This window comes from Xenopus laevis, chromosome 5S (assembly GCF_017654675.1).
Source record: "Xenopus laevis strain J_2021 chromosome 5S, Xenopus_laevis_v10.1, whole genome shotgun sequence".
Lineage (NCBI taxonomy): Eukaryota > Metazoa > Chordata > Amphibia > Anura > Pipidae > Xenopus > Xenopus laevis.
In genome coordinates, this window is record NC_054380.1 from 86,583,450 (window position 1) to 86,604,188 (window position 20,739).

General features: G+C 38.7%; 1 protein-coding gene across 1 annotated transcript in view; it reads left to right on the forward strand.

The window, feature by feature from the left end:
- The first annotated feature begins 6,739 nt into the window (after positions 1 to 6,739).
- Positions 6,740 to 20,739, forward strand: part of ece2.S (endothelin converting enzyme 2 S homeolog) — a 33,419-nt gene continuing 19,419 nt past the window's right edge. The window contains exons 1-6 of the mRNA XM_018265581.2: positions 6,740 to 6,988; positions 9,390 to 9,476; positions 10,857 to 11,001; positions 13,909 to 14,124; positions 18,248 to 18,372; positions 20,533 to 20,679. Of these exons, the coding sequence (XP_018121070.1) occupies positions 6,956 to 6,988; positions 9,390 to 9,476; positions 10,857 to 11,001; positions 13,909 to 14,124; positions 18,248 to 18,372; positions 20,533 to 20,679 (753 nt within the window). The 5' untranslated portion in view covers positions 6,740 to 6,955. The remainder of the gene's footprint in view (positions 6,989 to 9,389; positions 9,477 to 10,856; positions 11,002 to 13,908; positions 14,125 to 18,247; positions 18,373 to 20,532; positions 20,680 to 20,739) is intronic.

Sequence of the window (20,739 nt, forward strand, 5' to 3'; positions counted from 1 at the left end):
TAAGAAAAAACACGTAAAAATGTTATGCCTTTTTTTTTTTACACAGCAAAGCTTGGCAATATGTGGTGTATTATCCTGACGGTTTTTACACAGCATAATAAATGCACCTAAGAGTATAATTGTGCTTTGAGAAAATAACATACAAAACATCAGCAAGCAAGTAGTAAAAAAGCACATTTATAAATTAAGTTACTATAACAAAGAACATTAAGTAATTTATCAGATTTGAGTGCTGGTAATTACCTAAACTACTGAGGAAAGATGCTATTGGCTAATAAGGATTCTAGCACATAGATCTATGGGGAGGGTTGTGTGGTCATTAGGCTCCTCTTATGCTGCTCCTGGTTCTCTATCAGGAGTACAATAATAAATGGGTTAAGCACCCACAGTGACTACTGTTGTGTCCTGCTTCTATTTCTACTGTTTACTAATAGCAGATGTTGCCAGATGTCCAGGGAGTAGTACCACCATTTACGCACAAACAGGGCCTCTCCTGCCATGAGGCAAGGTGAAAACCTTGCCTCAGGCAGCAGTGGGCAGCCAGTTACAACAGCCTCTTGTAACTTTAAAGGGCACCAGCATAAGTGTTACTCCAGGCAAATGCCCCTTACTTACCCCTCGTTGCAGATCCAGGCATTGGAGTTCATGGGTGCCATCTTTTTATCTTCAGAATGAGACCAGCGAAGTGGTGCATGTGCAGTTGGAGTAATTTTCTGTTTCACGACAACTGCACATGTCCTGAAACTCAGAGAAATTACCAAAGCGTGGTCTCATTACTAAGACTACCAAAGCTGCTGAAGATGGCACCCGTGAATTCCGATGCCTGCATCTGCACCGAGGGGTAAGTAAAAGGTTAGGGGCATTTTGCCCGGGGTAACACTTGGCTTGGGGGAGAGGTGTCTATATAGGGTAGGAGGGTAGGGGTTATTTAAGTTTAGGGTTAAATTCTCCTTTAAAGGAAAACTATTACCCCAAAATGAATACTTGAGCAACAGAAAGTTTATATCAAATTAAGTGGCATATTAAAGAATCTTGGCAAACTGGAATATATATTTAAGTAAATATTGCCCTTTTACGTCTCTTGCCTTGAACCACTGTCTGTGTGCTGCCTCAGAGATCACCTGACCAGAAATACTACAACTCGAACTATAACAGCAAGAAGTGTGGAAGCAAAAGACAGAACTATGTCTGTTAATTGACTCATGTGACCTAACAAGTATAGTTTTTTAAAATAGCAGTTTTCTATTTATGATTACCCAATGACAAATACTACTAAAAAAGTCTATTATTATGAAAATGGTTTATTTACATGAAGCAGGGTTTTACATTTGAGCTCTTTTATGCAATATATTTTTATAAAGACCTACATTGTTTGAGGGGTATAGTTTTCCTTTAAGAGCCGCATTTCCGTGTTTCAACAGAAAATTGGCTCCACTAGTGTAGAGAGTGCTATTGGGCTCATTGCCCTAGCGATGCACCGCCCCCCCTCCTTTTGAATCACTCCAATGCTGAGGCTTGCGGGGTGGGGGCAGCAAAATTAGAGCAGGGAGTGCGGACACTTGAGTAAAAGTATCCTACTGGAAATGCTTTACCCTTCCTTCCCTGGAGCTTTGGAAAAGTTGTGAAACAATGCGCTCCTCCTAAACATGTCATGTTTCCTAAGCATATTACTAAATGGAATAAAAACTGACAATACCTGTACATAGTAAGACCCGGTGACACATTTTCTGTCTTTGCATCTTATCACTTCCACGGTAATACCACTTGTTAACTAATTATATTCTGCATACATTTGAAAATCTTTAACAAAAACTGTAACTGAATAATAGAGAAGGTTATTTTAAAAAAAATATATAATTTATGGGAATAGGATAAACATATAAAGTTTGTGGTTATATGTAACCAGATGAAAATTAAGTTCATTTTGATATCAGTCGGAAGACTAGCACATAAACAGCGGCAAACTTAGTGCTGACCCACAGATATCTGTTTAAGGTGCAGTTTCACAGTATTCACCTGCCACTGGAACAGCAAGCCAATTTCACTATATGGACAGCACTCTCATAGTAAAATAGAGTAAAATTAGAGTAATCACCAAGAGCAGAACAAAGTTTATCAACTTAAAATGAAGACAATTCATTTAAAATGAGTTTTTCCTAACTGAAGATTGGGAAAATAATCAGGAAGTAGACCAGAGCCTTATTCTTGTCAAATAGGACCATAAGGTTTTTTTTGTGTAACTCCTACAAAATAAAGGAGGATAATCATCACCAAATATGACAGATGCATAGCTGGTTACAGCTTTTAGTGCCCACAAATTGCCTTTTTGTAATTGAAAGTAAGACATATATATACTTTATATACTTTAGTTCCTGTGCTCAACCCAAATTAACACATGGGATGGTTTGGCAACATCAGTGCCAAATCTTACTACAATACACCATATGGACAACATATATGGATGCCTATCTGCCCCAAATCTCATTTATAAACAAGGGTAAAAAACTAGTCCTCTGTTTGCTGATTAAACAGCTTTAACCATTTACTCTTGTAGGAAAAGGGAGCCTTTCCATAAGATGTTGGTACATTGTTGGCATTGGATTTTGTTCTTTCGCGTGTAAGAGGTTTGGCACTGATATTGGGTGATCAGGCCTGGCTTACATTGCCATTTGATACATTGTATAAAAGGTATGCCATATCTCTAGAGCAGGGGTAGGCAACCCGCGGCTCCAGAGCCTCATGCGGCTCTTCATCCTGCTTGCTGCGGCTCAGTCTTGCGGCTTTGCCTGTCACTCCTGGGACGTCTATACAGCCAGTGTCGGACTGGCCCGGCGGGACACCGGGAAAATACCCGGTGGGCCCCGACCCTAGTGGGCCCCCGCCGGGCCAGACCCCCTCCCCCAAACAGTTTTTTTAATAAAAAAATAACAATATTTTTTTTTCGGCGCATCGCAGCGCTGTCTGCACATGCGCGCCTAGCGCCGTTTGCGCATGTGTGCCGAGCGGCGCTTCACTTCAAGTAGGTAGCGGGGGCCCTGCACAGGAGTCCCGGTGGGCCCCGGGCCCCCCAGTCCGCCCCTGTATACAGCCCTCCAGCAGGTGCAAGGGCTGTATATACGTCCCAGGAGTGACATGCAAGACCGAGCCGCAGCAAGATGGTTCATCATGGTCCTAACCGCGACCTCACACTCAAGACAAGATAGGAAAGATCAGCATGAAGCTTCAGAAACAGAAGTCATATTAGATGAGAACACTAGCATGTAATAGTGCTATTCAGTGTTTATTTCAAAGTAGGCCTACACATACACACTGCACTTCTGTTTGTTGTATTCTGTTGTTGTAACAGTTAAAATTTTTAAAAGTTTATAAGCTGTGTTATGTTTTGCGGCTCCAGACTATTTTTTTTAGTGGAAGAGGGGGCAAAATGGCTCTTTTGATAGTAAAGGTTGCTGACCCCTGCTCTAGAGTGACAGAACAATGGTAAAATTTCATTGCATGGAGTCGTCCCAGCTTATGCAACTTCCCCAATTATAAGTCAATGGTTCAAAAGTCAGGGGCACTGCTTAAAGTGGGACTATTTTATGAGCACATTTTATTCTACTTAAATTTGAGTGCAATTTTAATGTGAGAATGTTTTAATAAAAGCTATTTTACACTATTAGAACTTTTAATGTTGTGTAGCCTATTAGGAATTCAGAATTTGACTTAAAAGGGTTGTTAACCATTGATTAAAAGAGAGAGAGATAGAGAGAGTGATATTTTGAGATAATTTTTTATTATTTGTGGTTTTTGAGTTATTTAACTTTTCATTCAGCGGCTCTCCAGATTGCAATTTCAGGGATGGTTCACCTTTAAGTTAAATTTTACTATGTTATAGAATGGCCATTCTAAGCAACTTTTATATTGGTCTTCATTATTTTTTTTTTTATAGTTTTTCAGCTTTCAAATAGGGTCACTTTTTCTGCCTTCTGCTTTTTAGCTTTCAAATAGGGGTTATTGACCTCATTTTAAAATCAAATACTCTGTTAAGCTACAAATGTATTGCTATTTGTACTTTGTATTACTCAGATTTCTTTTCAGGCCCTCTCCTATCCATATTTAAGTCTTTTATTCAAATTAATGCATGGTTGCTAGGGTAATTTGACCCTAACCTGACCAGATTGCTGAAACTGCAGAGCTGTTAAATAAAAAGCTAAATAACTCAAAAAAACACATTATTAAAGTAATAAAAAAATTAAAACCAACTGCAAATTGCCTCAGAATATCACTCTCTCTGTCATACTAAGGGGCCGATTCACTAAATTTGAGTGAAGGATTCGAAGTAAAAAAACTTCGAATTTCGAAGTATTTTTTGGGCTACTTCGACCATCGAATGGGCTACTTCGACTACGACTTCGAATCGAAGGATTCGAACTAAAAATCGCTCGACTATTCGACCATTCGATTGTCGAAGTACTGTCTCTTTAAAAAAAACTTCTACCCCCTAGTTCGGCAGCTAAAAGCTACCGAAGTCAATGTTACCTTCCCCATAGGCTTTCCTAAGTTTTTTGATCGAAGGATATTCCTTCGATCGTTGGATTAAAATCCTTCGAATCGTTCGATTTGAAGGATTTAATCGTTCGATCGAAGGAATAATCCTTCGATCGTACGATCGCAGAATTTGCGCTAAATCCTTCGACTTCGATATTCGAAGTCGAAGGATTTCAATTCCTAGTTGAATATCGAGGGTTAATTAACCCTCGATATTTGACCCTTAATGAATCAGCCCCCAAAAGTTAACTCAAAGGTGAACAACCCCTTTAATAAGCCTATGTGAGTTATTGCTTGACTTTCAGTTAGGTATGATGTAGAGAGTGATATTCTGAGACAATTTGCAATATTTTTTTATTGTTTGTGGTTTTTGAGTTATTTAGCTTTTTATTCAGACGCTCTCCAGTTTGCATTTTCATCAATCTGGTTACTAGGATCCAAATTAACCTAGCAAGCATGCACTGATTTGAATAAGAGACTTGAATATAATTAGGGGAGGAGCTGAATAGTAATATGAACAATAAAAAGGCACGATAATAATACATTTGTAGCCTTAAAGAGCACTTGATTTTTAGATGGGGTCAGTGACCCCCATTTGAATGCTAGAAAGAATCAGAAGAAGAAGTCAAATAGAAGAAGTCAAATAATTAAAAAACTATGAAAAAATAAATAATAATGACCTATTGAAAAGTTGCTTAGATTTGGCATACTAAAAATTAACCTAAAGGTGAATCTTTAATTGTGGAGGATATTCAGTAAGGCAACGACTGCATTGGTGCATTGATGCAGTCCTCTCCTGACAGGTCTCTGTAGGCCTACTGCATGATGATTTGATCATTAGCCCATTGAACAAACCATTGGATCAGCCACAGTATGTGCAATACATGGGTAGACCAATACTTTAGCATCCACACCAAATGAGTAGATTTGTGGGTTAAGCTTTAGGCAATATGAAATTTGACTCACAGCATGAGTGTTGTGTTAAAGGAGAAACAAACCCTTAATAAAAAAAACGCCTACCCCCTACTCTACATAGAGCCCCCAGCCTAGCTTCACCCCCAGATTCTGTCCTGCGGAGTTCACGAGAGTCATTTTCAGCCACTTCGGTAATCTTCGAAATGAGACCAGCTCTTCGTCAATTTTCCTGCGTTTCGCCGCATACGCATTTGGCGCAAGAGAATTGCTCCAACTGCTCATGCGCCACTTCGCCGGTCTTATTCCGAAGATTACCGAAACAGCTGAAGATGGCGCCCATGAACTCCGCTGGACAGAATCTGCATGGAGGGGTAAGTAAAGAGTTAGGGGCATTTGCCCGGGGGCAACTAGGCTTGGGGGGAGAAGGGAGGGGGTCTATGCAGGCCCGGACTGGGCATCAAAATAGGCCCTGGCATTCCAAGTACACAGAGGCCCAAGCAGCCCCCTACCAGCTAGGGTTGCCACATGGCCGGTAAAAATTATGGCTGATTCCAATGTTATTAATAGTGAAAAAAGATAAATATATAGGAAGGCCGGTATTTTTTTCCAGAAAAAATGGCAACCCTACTACCAGCCCAATAAATAGTGATTGTCTATGGGAACTTACAGCAGCCCCTCTGCAACCAACAGATTTTCAGTCCGGGTCTGGGTCTATGTAGGAAAGGTTTTTTTATTAAGGGTTTGTTTCTTCTTTAAGTATAGTATAAATATAAGTGTGTGTGTGTAGCTGTGTACTACGCTTGCACTGCATAATAGATCTACTAATAATACTTATATACATATCAACGAAGATGGATTTTCACTTAATACATAAAGAGGCTCTTCACACTGCCAACTTCTCTGGGACAGACTCACAACCAGAGACAGACCCAGGGAACAGAATACATATGGCAGATGGGAATGTATTGTGGTTTTATAAATAAACCAACAAAGTAACACTTGCTAATATGCTAATATTGTTATCATAATACAGGGCTGGAACTAGGGGTAGGCAAAATAGGCTTAGACTATTTCCATATTAATATTAACCTGGTGGATGGTAAGAAGGTAAACATGAGCCAATGAACCTTTCACCATTAGCCTTTCTTTGCCCTCTTCACATAATGTTCCCCTTTGCATATGTATCCACGCTGCTGCTGCTCTCCCTCCCTCCCTCAACATCTGATGCTCTCCTGTCCTTCCTGTTGAGGGATACAATAGGGTTTTGTCATGGTAACCAACGCGTTTCCAACTAGAAGCCCCAGCCTTGCTCCCCCTCCTTCGCATCTCCCTCCCCCTCTCCCAGGCCTTATCTCCCTGCAATTTGCCTGGGCTGCCTAGGATCTAAGGGCTGAGTCGGGGATGGACAGCGGGCGCTACGTCCCAGGGCTACTGCGCTTGGCTTGGGATCTTCTGCCTCTGTTCATGTAGATGCTGCTGCTGCTGCTGCTGCTGCTTCATCCTCACCACGATGAACGTTGCGCTTCAGAACCTGAGCAACAGTGTGAGTGTCACCAAGCTGTATATACACAGACATTATTTCTGGTACACAACCAGCCCTGACACACATACACACTGTGTATGCAGTGTCGGACTGGAACACCAGGGGCCCACCCAAAAACCTTTGACCAGGGGCCCACCAATTAATCTTATACCAGGGGGCCACATTTAGTACTATTTTTCTTCCTCTTCTCATTCAACCTCTATTCTCCTAGTCTCTTTTTTTACATACTATACTCTATGTTTCCAACTATTTAGCCTCTTTGTTCTCATAAAAATAGGGAATAGCCATAAAATAGGCCAAATGTTTAGCAGAATGAGTGCCCACCGACACCTGGGCCCCCCTGGGACTTTTCCTGCTATCCCAGTGGGCCAGTCCAACACTGGGTGTATGCACAAATAAACCGAGGGCGTGTAACGGTGGCAGCTCATACTGATGTGTCAAATCTGTGGTAAAGCTGTCGGTCTCCTCACTCTGTTCTAATACTTAAGATATAATTTACACTGGTACACACACTGATGGAGAGGGATGCGAATTTAGTCAAATATTTAGTGCTGCAGAAGCTGCATACCAAATAACCAGGCATACAGGTATTATACACAAGAATATATGCATCATTAACACAGATTATGCAGATGACTAATGTAGAAGTCATGGGTGCCACAACACACTGATTTGTTTGTATATTAGTGTGTCTATTTGTACACATTTGCAGTGTTCCTACTGGTATATGCATATGGCAAGGCACCACACACAGAAACAAATATAAACCCACACAGGCATGCATTCCAAGCACTGACATACATCTACACTTGTTTATAGCCTTCAAACCTTACTGACTTTTGTGGGCCTAATTCTCTAGTGTCTGGTGGTGGTTTCCAATTGATAGTAACACCTGTTATACACTGATGAACTGCATTCATTAGGAACACTGAAAATTATTTTATGTTTTGTACGTTATAGAATGGCTAATTATAAGCATCTTTTCAATTGGCCTTCATTCTTTTAATTATTTGCCTTTCCCAGTTCCAAATAAGGGTTAAGGACCCATCTAAAAAATAAATGCCCTGTAAGGCTACAAATGTATTGTTAATGCAAATTTTTATAACTCAACTTTATATTGAAGCCCTCTGCTATTCATATTTCAGTTTTTTTTATTCAAATCAATGTACGGTTGCTTTTGGAACCTAGCCAGCAGATTGCTGAAACTGCAGACCGGAGAGCTGCAGAATAAAAAAACTAAATATCTGAAAATGAAAAGTAATTGCAAATGATCTCAGAATATAACTCTCTACATCATACTAACAGTTAATTTAAAGGTGAACAACCCCTTTAAGGAATGTGCTCAATCCCAAATCTAATTTGCATATTTAAATCTGAGAAGAATAAAAGTCCATTATCTGTAAATAAACCACTGCATGTTTAGTTATCCAGAGGTTTAAAAATGAAAAGATTTAGATGAATCCCAAACTGAAGCCTGGGTTTACACTACAGGTATGGGACCAGTTATCCAGAATGCTCAGGCCTGGGGCTTTCCAAATAACAGATCTTTCCGTAATTTTGATCTTCATACCTTAACTGTACTAGAAAATCATGTAAACATTACATAACCCCAATAGGCTGGTTTTGCTTCCAATATGGATTAATTATATCTTAGTTTGGATCAAATACAAGCTACTGTTTTATTATTAGAGAGAATTTTTTTTTTTTTTTTTAAATTTAGATTGTTTAGATAATATGGAGTCTATGGGAGACAGCTTTTAGATAATTCAGAGCTTTCTAGATAACGGGTTACTGGATTACAGATCCCATACCTGTACTTACAAAAGATTTGATTTATTTACCTGCACATTGACTCCAAACATTCACTCATGCATACAGTAGAACCCTCATTATACATTTTTGTGGACCAGAAATATAATGGTGTTAAATTCGGGAAATGTATTATTCCTATATTGGTGGAGCCAATATTTCACAGTGTAAAATGTAGGAAAACTTGAAATCAGGGTAAGTAAAATTGAGGCTCCACTGTATCTGTATTTATACCAATAATAATATTTGCCATACATTTTGATAGACTCCAGGAGAGCAACACCAGTTATTGCTAACCACATAACAGATGCTGTTTGTTATAAATGTCTGTATGGAATGCCTGTGTCATGTAATATGGTGTCTCCTATTATCTGTTATGACAGAAAATTATTTCTTCCAATTAAGATTAATTAAAATTTCATAAAATGAAACCTTATTAGTGTCCCATTAGAGAACCATTTTGTACAGGCCTATGGTGGAAGTTAAAAAAAAAGTTTTATGGAAATTTTTCTAAATTGGGTCAGGCCAGTCTGACTTTGCCAAGATCTGCCATCCAATGTCCACATCTGCTTACTTACTGTTTTGTCCTCAGATGTCTGATTACAAACGTGCCACATTTCATGATGAGGATGCTCCAGAACCCACAGGAGAGGGAGCTACATCCCCTGAAACTGTTGAGGTGAGATCTTTTTGTGAACAAAAAAAAAAAAGCGTATTCACTGAGTGCTATAAGTATCTGTGCGTAATTCCTGGTTTTAGTCTTTTTTTGTTCAGCATGGTGATTTTATGGGTAGCACTTCTGCTTTGCAATGCTGGGGTCCTGAGTTCAGTTTCTGCCAGGGCGCTATGCAGTGTCATAACTATAGAGCGCCCGGAAAAACATCTTCAGAGTGGCCCAGCGCACTCCGATCCCTACTCTCCTGCCCACTTCCCACCTCTGCCCATGTCCTGTCCGTACTCCACCTCCTCTCCTACCCTACTCACTGCCAGGCCTCCGCCCACTCCCCACCAGACTCCACCAGACTCCACCCACTACCTGCCCCTTGCTGACGCACTCTGCTTCCCCGCCGCAGGTAAGAGAGTGACTGTGGAAGGGGTGGTTTCTTGTTAGCTATAAAGGAGGCAGACCCGGCAGTCAGGCCCCCCTTTCCTGTGCCCCCCCTGCATTCTGGTACTGAAGTCAATACACTTTCCAACAGGTAAAGGTAGGTTGTTTAATATTTAAACAGGGGCTGTTTCCCATGAAGAATTACGATAATAAAACCTGACGATGAGATTTGGCATTTGTAAAAGATTTGCCAGTCAGCAATATGGTCCATAAGATAGAAGTTCATGTAACTGAATAAGAGATAAAGCGTGACACCATTGAAAATCCACTTTTCACATTTTAACCTATAACCTGCATTATTTTCTTAATAAAGTGGCATGCTAATTAGCCTGTGTACTCTGTGAGGAGGGAGGGGGGTCTACCCAGGGTAGGGGGGTGTTTTTTTTTATTTACGGTATACAGGTTGAATTCTCTTTTAAGTCTATTGGTAAAAGGCTTCTCCGGTAAAATAAAAAAAAACTTGAGCTGAAGTTTTACTTTCTTTAGTCTTTTACTTTTATACATAAATGGTATGAGATCCGTTATCTGGAAACATGTTATCCAGAAAGCTCCGAATTACGGAACGGCCATCTCCCATAGACTCCATTTTATCAAAATAATACAAATTTTTAAAAATGATTTCCTTTTTCTCTGTGAGATTAAAACAGTACCTTGTACTTGACCCGAACTAAAATATAACAAATCCTAATTGGACCCAAAACGAGCCTATTGGGGTTATGTAATGTTTACATGATTTTCTAATAGACTAAAGGTATGAAGATTCAAATTACGGAAAGATCCCTTATCTGTAAAACCCCAGGTCCTGAGCATTCTGGATAACAGGTCCCATACCTGTAGAAATAAATCCACTTTGTATTGCCACGCAATCCCTCTTTGTCATACCTTACATGACTAGTGTTTACTATTATTTTACCATTTTCATCTATAAATGCTGTAATTTGTTTCCTTTAGATGGGCTTCCGGAAGGGAAGGGGTCATGTCCTCGGTGCCTTGAGTGGACGGTCTCAGCCAGAGTTTCTGCTTGGGGTACTCAGTGCAGTTCTCGGGGTTTTGCTTCTGGGAAGTCTCATTGCTCTTGGGGTGCAACAGATGACAGGTAAATGACAGTTATATAAAATATGAGTCTCAATCACTTTTGTATCATATACTGTTATCATCTAGAGAAATGGACAGTCTTCAGGTCTTAAAGTAAGTAAAAAGTGAAAATGAACAGTAATTAGTGAAAAACAAAAAGTAAAGGTAATTGTGGTGGGGGGGGTCAGGAATTTGGTGCATTCCACTAGAATCTGGGTGCAAATGAGAGTGTAGGAAAGAGGTTTCCTCACGCATATGCAAATTAGGGGATTCGGTTCGGCCAGGCAGAAGGATTCGGCCGAATCCGAATCCTGCTGAAAAAGGCCGAATCCCGAACCGAATCCTGGAAATACTACTGGTTTCCAGTATCAGCCTACAGCTACCAGTTAAACCATTCCACCACTAGAAGTAGGTTAGAGAAAAGTATATTTTTGTTAGACAACAAGCAAAATAGTTATTCTTCTAAAACACAAGAACCTCTTGAAAGTAAAAGAGCTGCATATTGATTTGACTTGATGATTAGGACAGTAGCAGGTCTCCCCTGATCTACTCAAGCCTGTGACTAGTTTTACACTGTGAGTGATAGAACAGTAGTTCTGGGCTGGGGGTGCTTAGAGAACATTGTAATTGTTTATTATTAATAATAATGACACATTTGTATAAGTGAAAGGCTTGTGGCAATAGCACTTAAAAAATATTCCAGTGGAATAGATAGTAGATACATAAATAATTGAATCTTTTTGTGTGTTGTATAGTGAGCATTTATATAGAAAACCATTTACCATAACCCATATGGGGGGAGCAATAGTGGGGCTGGAAACATCTACCAGCCTATGTATGCTCTGAGGACATAGGGTTTTGATAACAATTTCTGTAAAAATCACTATTATCTTTAATGTAAGTCTTAAAGCCCTGCATCAAGGAATCAAGGTCCAGGTTATCAAAGCAAGGAATGAAATAAAGAATAATTTCAAATTGAGATTCCTTCTAGTGATGTGTAGGTCGAGAAAAACTCAACCCGCACTCCCCGATCTGCACCCACCCGTCTCCATGTGACTTCCACCTTCCTTTTATAGACCTGCCCCTCCATGCTAATGATGTCACAAAAGGGGTGGAGTGGGCAGGTGCACCCCTATAAAACCCGGGAGCTGGCAGCATAAGGTCACCCAAATGGGGCAGCAAGGTCAACCCAAACCCGCGGGTAAACCTGCAGATTCCACTGGTGTCGGGCCGGCCTGCACATCACTAATTCCTTCATATGTAATAAAAGGAACAAAGTTTGCCTGGGCACAGTAACTCATAGCAACTAATAAGACATTTGCTTTTAAAACAGGTGACCGGTAACTGCTACTTGCTGATTGGTTGCTAACCAGACCCATAAGAAAAAATCCATCAAGAATTAAATCGCAGTGTCAAGTGAGTTGTACTCACAGGACATAGGAGCAGATTAATATATTCAATAAAATAGATAATAATCATCATTATATGTAGGGGGTTATTTATTAAAGTCAGTTTTTTTCTGTTCAGAGTTTGAAAAGGCAAAACTCAATTTTTTTGGAGGAAAGAAAACAAATTTTTTTTAATTAAACCACGAGGCTGCTTAAGATCATGTAGGAGTCAATGGCAGATGTCCTGTTTACAGTTGGAAGATATAATGATCTGGACTGGTTTTCATACAATAATCCGAATAATTTGTGATTTTCAGGCATCAAATCCAAAAAAATCTTACAATTTGGATTTTTTAATGATTTTATCGAGTCTTTTCTAGCACCAAATTTTTTCGAGTAACTTTATATTGATAACATATTATAATAATATAATAATTATATTGATAAATACAGGGAAAATGTGGATGGGAGTTTGATCGAAGTGGTTTTAAGAAAATAGAGATATTTTCGTGGTCCCCCTTCAAGTCACTGACTAACTCAGAGTTAGAGAGCTGAAAAGCAGGAAGTTGGATTCTGGTTATTATGTTAGACATCCAGTCACTCCAGCCTTACATTACATTACATTTTTGGCTAACTAACTATAAAAACATTTTTTATTTTGCACAGCCTATTTATCCAGTTTTTATTTTTACACTAAACTGTTCCTTTAATGCAAGGTTTAAAGCTTTGAAGGACGCAAGAACCAGAAACCAAGCAGAAGAGAAATATTAGTTAGTGCTCTCTACAGTGGGACATTAAGGGGCATATTTATCAAGGGTCGAATTTGAAAAACTCCGAAATGCAAATTCAAAAAGACCAACTGAAATTAAGTTGAAGGTTTTTTTTTTTTGGCCTAATAGGTTTGTTTTCAACCGAATTTGAATCGTACAAATCGAAATAATAGCGCATTCGATCAAAGTTTTTCCCAAAAAAAACGTAGATTTTTCAAAGTCCACCAATTGACTTCAAGTAGGTTCTAGGAGGTCCCTCATAGGCTAAAACAGCAATTCAGCAGGTTTTAGATGGCGAATGGTCGAAGTCAATTTTTTTAATCGACAGTACATGATTAATTTCTGTATTCAAGTTTTTGAAATTTTTTAAAATTCAAATCAAATTTGGACTATTCCATAGTCAAAGTACACAAAAAATAGCTCGGATTCGCATTTTTTGAATTCGAAAATTCACCTCAACCTTTGATAAATCTGCCATTGAGTCTGTGCAAGGGGTGGCAGTAAGTTATAATGTACTGGCCTGTGTATGGGCTGGGGATACATACAGTAACATGTGAATGAGACACCATTGTCCAAACATTGTTTAGATTAGTTTCTTAGTGACAATTATAGATGTTACCTCCTCCTTTTTATCAGAATTACTGCTGTGAAATGTTCAATTTTATTTTGCTTCCAGTATAATTTTGAAGATTATCAATTTTATTTTGCTTCCAGTATAATTTTGAAGATTATCCCTACTCTTCTTTTGTCTTCTCTATTTATACCTCCTAGACAGGTCTCGCTCACTGTGTCTCTCTGAGGCCTGTGTCTCTGTTGCTGGCCGTATTTTGGATTCTTTAGACAGAGGGATAGATCCATGTCAGGATTTCTATCAGTATTCTTGTGGAGGGTGGATGAGGAGGAACCCTCTGCCTGATGGGCGATCACGATGGAACACATTTAACAGCATCTGGGACCAGAACCAGGCAGTGTTGAAACACATACTAGGTGAGAAAAATAGTAAATGCTGTAGGATCCAATGAAATAGCTGAATGACTGTTTTCTGTGTTATAACAACAGGTACACAATGGTCAGATACTTGAGTACAGGGCTGTAGCTAAACATTATTGCAAATTAATATGCTCTCATCCCACTTAGGATATGGTCATACTTGGCTGATTGTCAGCCTGCGGATAAATGCGGATTCTTAGCCTACGTTTATCAGGCAGGCCAGGAATCAGCCCAGTGTGACTGTAACATTTACAAATCACTTAAGATATTGGGGCAAATTTACTAAAGGCCAAACAACACCTCACAGGGACATAGCCAATTTACTAACAGGAGTAGAGGATAATTATTAGTGAAAGAGCTTCGTGCCCTTTCACCAGGCACATTTTTGCTTAGGTGAACGATCATAACTCCACAAATTCATTATTTTCACTACATTAACCATTACGCCAGAGTCAGCTGATAAGATGAAGCTACTGATAAGATGAAGCTACATCCTCAACAATCTTATGTCAGTGACATCACATCCTGTATGCCAAAAAATACAACATGCTGGCATTTTTTCATATTTTAAAGTGGGTTTATTTTAAAAAAAGGTTTTAAACATTTGAAGGTGATGCCACATTTGTTTTAGGATGGGCTCATGTCTAGGGCATTAGAGGATCTCTTTTGTCCTTATTTTGTTTTCTTGTACATTTATAATAATTAGTGACCACCGACATCTCAACAATAAGTTCACCAACATCTGATTTTTTTAAGAAACTCGAATTAAATTTTAACTATTCTCTAGTCAAATTCCACACAAAAAAACTTGAAAATTTGAATTTCGAAATTTTAATTTCGCCCCTTAATATATCTACCCCAAAGTGTGCAGTTGATTTGGCAGTTCTTTAATTCACCTGCCCCACAGTGCTCCATGGTGTCATTGTATGGTGAGGTATGTGCCATATCTTGATAGTCCTGTTAAATGGCCTTTTTTCTCTTTGTTCATCAATGTTTATGACCTTTGTGATACAATATACTGGTTTCTTTTTAAATTCATCTTGCTATAAAATACTGCTAAATGGTCAACTACTCATCAGTTTAGATGCATATCATAGCATGCATTGACTACTTACTATGTTTTATGCAGCAGAATTGATTTCCGATCAGAGACTCAACATGTGTATTTGGTAGATGTCCAATTTTATAGGATGATCATGTAAGATAATTGGGGCACTTCTAGATAATCCAGCTGCAAGGGCTGCATGTAATTTATATCTAGTCCATTTGCAATTAAAGAAACTCAGCATCATTTATCAAGGAAGTTTTTGTATTCGGAGGCGCCAAGCAAATTATAACCAAATCATAGGTCACACCTTCCCTCTCATTTCCTCTTTTGAAGACTCAACTTACTTCTATTATGATTAATGATAAGCTGACCATTGTTCTATTAAATACCCATGATAATTTTTAACCTTGAGTCCCTTATGCTTCCTGACTGCGACTAGATGTTTCTTTCCTTTCCATCCACTTAAAGGGGTTGTTCACCTTCAAACACTTTTTCCAGTTTAGTTGGTTTCAGACAGTTCACCAGAAATAAAGACTTTAAAGATACAGTTATTTGATACATTTCTTATGTTTGTCCCTGCTGAGCAGAATCCAGGAGTTTCATTAAAGGCAGCTGTTACACAATAGTTGCTATTGTTAATACAATAGTTGCTAATATTCCAAAAATACTGCCAAGAAATTAATCAACTAAACGTAGCAAATTTTAACAGTTCAGAATCTGCTCCTGGATAGTGAGGAACGAATCTGTCCAGAAAAATTCTCCCCATTCATCAATGGGCATTTTCACACACAACAATTTTTACATGAACAACAATTATTCTTGCTCCAAATGCATTAAAGTCAATGGGCATTTTTTTATGGCGACTTTTTTTGTCCAAATGCATTAAAGTCAATGGTTTTTTTTTCTTATGGCAGACTTTTATCATAATGTATTAAAGTCAATGGGTTTTTTTTTCTTATGGCTGACTTTTGTCATAATGCATTAAAGGAACAGTTCAGTGTGAAAATAAAAACTGTGTACATAAATAGGCTGTGCAAAATAAAAAATGTTTCTAATATAGTTAGTTAGCCAAAAATGTAATGTATAAAGGCTGGAGTGACTGGATGTCTAACATAAAATTCAGAACACTACTTCCTGCTTTTCAGCTCTCTCTGTAAATCAGCGACTTGAAGGGGGGCCACATGGGACATATCTGTTCAGTGAGTTTGTAATTGATCCTCAGCATTCAGCTCAGATTCAAAATCAACAGATATGACCCATGTGGCCCCCCCTCAAGTCTCTGATTGGTTACTGCCTGGTAACCAGGGTAACCAGTCAGTGTAAACCAAGAGAGCTGAAAAGCAGGAAGTAGTGTCCTGGCTATTATGTTACACATCCAGTCATTCCAGTCTGTATACATTATATTTTTGGCTAACTAACTATATTAGAAACATTTTTTATTTTGCACAGCCTATCTATTTACCCAGTTTTTATTTTTACACTGAACTATTCCTTTAAAGTCAATGGGCATTTTTTTCTTATGGCGACTTTTTTTGTCCTAATGCATTAAAATCAATGGGCGGTTTTTATTATGGGCATTTTTTCTCTGTGAATTTTCCACTGCAAATGTTTGCCACAGTTTTGCAAAAAAAATGTGCACATGGCAAAATGCGGCATTTCGCTGCTAATCCATGGCTGGCGAATACATTTACTCATAACTACTCCTAAGCTACTGAGCTGCCAGACTGAGACACCAGAGACACGAACATTAATTTCATTTTTGTAAAAACGATAAAAAAAGCAATTGAAAAAAGTCTTTATTTCTGGTTAACAATCTGAAAACAACTAAACCTTGAAAGTATTTGGCTGTATATTAACTGTTATTTCCTATACCAGGTACATGATTTGATATTGCCTAAACATGCTACTTGTGCCCAGGGCTAACCCATTTTCCATGAACTTGGATATCTCCCCCTTTCTGTCACTAGGATTATCCACCATTGTCACATTCTTCTCTTTAACTTAAAAGTTTTAGAAATGACTCAGGCCAATGTTATGGATACTTGTTTTATTGATATTTTGTACAGTTTTGTTTCATATGGAATACTGTTGGTCCAGCTAGTGCTGAATCTTATTCTTTATTTGAACTGGGCGTTACAATATTCTCTTTGCCACCTCTGCACACTCCTTTTATCACTGTTTTTTCTATTTTGTATACAAATTAAGGTTTAAAAAATGTTAATTATAGAAGTATTAAGGGATTTTATTATTCTCTGCCTATGAAATTAAAGTATACTGGCCTTTAAAAGTCACGTATGATGTCTTCTAATAAGAAAAATACATCACTCCATACTTGAGTTGACTAAACGACCAGGCTGCCCATAGCAACCAATCAAAAATTAGTTTTAATCAGCCTAATTTCATGTATTAAATGAATTTGACTGACTAGTTGCCATAGCCAACTTAAAGAGCACCTGTTGGGTAAAAAATATTATCCCCAAGCCTGCATTCCGGTTGGGGATAACAGTAGGTTTTTTTTTGTTTTTTTTAAAGGCCCCCTGCCAGCGCTACGCTACCCGCACCACAAGGAAGCTCCCGGTGCGAGCAGCCATGTTGTGTCAGAACACATGCGCATAACGTGCATATGACGTCATGTGCATAACGAGCAATTTGTGCCACATTTTCACCATACACATGCGAGTGTCCAGACATGGCTGCACGCACTGGGAGCTCTCTCCCAGTGCAGGTAGCGTAGTGCTGATGTGGGGCATTTTTTAAAAAAGAATAACTACCGTTATCTCCAACAGGAATGCAGGCTCTATTAGCCCACACCTTTGGTTGGGGATAACATTTTTACCCAACAGGTGCCCTTTAACTTGTCCAGTTTAGCACCTAAGTAAATCAGCCCCACTGACAACAGAAAAAATGGAGATACTGTAATGTGTTTCTTTTATTAAGAGATATTGCATTATCGCTATTTTTAAATATAGTTTTGGCCACACATAAAAAGTTTAAGATCTAAGTGCCCCAATAATGAGCCTAAGAATAGGCTGATTATTGGCCTAAGTTGAGTGTGCCTTTCTTTTTTTGCAGAGAATGTAACATTTAATTCCAGCAGTGAGGCAGAGATGAAAACACAGCGCTTCTATCTTTCTTGTCTGAAAGAACAAAGAATTGAAGAGCTACAAGAGAAGCCTCTTACAGACCTCATTGAGAAGGTGAGACACAGTCAGTACTGAGAGTTGCCTCCTATTACATGACTAATTATTTTTAAACGCTTCTGTGTCTCCTGAAGGTTAATAGCAAAAAAAAAAAAAAAACACTGTTCCCCTAGCTAGAGGCCAGCTGAACTTTTCTCAAATGAGAAAAGTGACAACCATTCTAAACAGGCACTTCTGTTATCCAAGAATGCTCATTGACATTAGGCTTCTACTTTGCTAAATTATACAGAGGGGCCACTGTTGCTTTAGCCAGAGGACTGATGCTGCATTGTGGCTGTAAACCTGCAGACGAAGAGCAATTAAATCATAAAATCATTATAAGGCTGCCTATGATTAATTGTCCAAATAGGTAAGAAACACGCTGGGGGTCATTTATAAAGTTTGTGCAGTGCATATTTATTCGCAAATGGTTGTATTGCCCACGCTTTTTCCTGAAGTGAAAATACTGCACTTTGCATTTTTCGATTTTTGCCATATTAAAAAGATCCTATGTACTTTCGCAGTGCACATCAAATTTACCATACTTATTTAGCTTATAAATAAAACCACGCGCAGGGCAAATATATTCACTGTGCGAAACATTCTGCACTGAGCAAAGTTTATAAATGAATAGGTTACATTATGCCCTAATAAATATTTTTTCATATTTTTAGATCCACATTTATTAAAACTTGAATTTTGAATTCATGGGAGTTTTTTGAAAAATGCAAATATACTTGAACTTTGACTGGGGGATTATTTATATAAAAAAAAATGGAATATCTAAAACTCAGACGATTTTTCCAGACCCAAAAAATAAAATCAAATTAAACTAACCTCGATTCCATTTTTTTTCCAGCAAGGCTACTAACATGTCTAAATTTGTCCATGGACCTCTCCCATTGACTTATACATAAACTTGGCAGGTTTTAGGTGGCAAATAATCGAATTTGATATTTTAAAGGGTGTGATAAAACTCAAAACTCAAAATTCTAAATTAGAATTAAAGTGGACCTGTCACCTACACATAAAAAGCTGCATAATGAAAGTCCTTTGCAAATTAAATATGAAACCCCAAAAAAAATTTTCATTAAAACATCCATACCTGTTATAAAGGTGTTTAAATATCTAAACTCTCAATCAAATATTACCTGCCCCGCCTCTATGCCCGTGGCATAGAGGAGGGGCAGTCAATTACTTTCACTTTCCATTCAGCACTTCCTACATGTCACTGCTCTCCTCACATTCCTCCTTCCCTCTTCAGGCTCTATAATTGTGTAGGGCACTGCACATGGACATTAGGTCCCCCATTCTGGTGCATACACAATATTTTGGGGTGATACGCAATTTCCCTTAATAACCGTGTCCACAAAATGGCTGCTGCCTGCTTGCTGTGATTGTATAATTCCAAGACAGAAGGAAACAAAATTTAAATAATAAATACAGTGTCAGTAAAGTTTATTTTGCTCAACTAACATGATAGAAAAGAATTTGAAATTATTTCTTAGGATGACAGGTCCCCTTTAAAACTTGAATCGAGTTTGGATAATTCACAATTTGAATTTGACAGTTTTTGTGCCTAACATTTGGCACCCCCAGTGATTGAGTCTTTCCTTTCATTTGAAAGTTATTGACTAGTAAAGTAAAGCAAGCATTCTAGTATGCTTTGTGGTACACTGGTCACTGAAGGGACACATCAGGGCAGGCCATCAAGGGGGGGACAGGGGGGACAAGTGTCCCCCGGGCATGAATTGAAAGAGCAGGGCCCCCTTTGAGCGCACCGAAGCTTTGCAGACAATTTTGAAGTCCCCAACTGCCGAAATGCGGAAGTGCACAAAAAGCCGAAGTCCTGAAACGGCGAAAAGACCCAAAGCCAGGTAGGGTAGTTGAGCATTTATAACAAATGCAGCCAAGTCCTTAACTTTGCCCTACCAACTCATAATTCCATGGTACGGTAGCCTATTATAAAAGACATTATAACGCATTCACTTGCTGTGAAGTTACAATCATCATGGGAAATTTGGTGGTCATGTTATAGGGTGGTCAAATAGTCTTGCAGCAAATTGCAGGATAACTTTACACGGCTCCTGACAAGTTGGTGCGTTATGTTTATAAGTAGGCACAGTACTGGTTTCCCTTTTAGTGGATTCATACAACACATTTATTCTGTTTTCTAAGATTGGTGGATGGAATATCTCAGGCAATTGGCGAGGTGAAAACTTTATGAGTGTTTTGAAGACTGTCTCAGGAACATATCGGTCAACCCCTTTCTTCAGTGTTTTCGTTAGTGCAGATTCCAAGAGTTCCAACAGCAACATAATCCAGGTAATGAGACACTTGCAAACTGTGAGGTAGCATACAATGTTTATCTTTCATGTCAGAGGG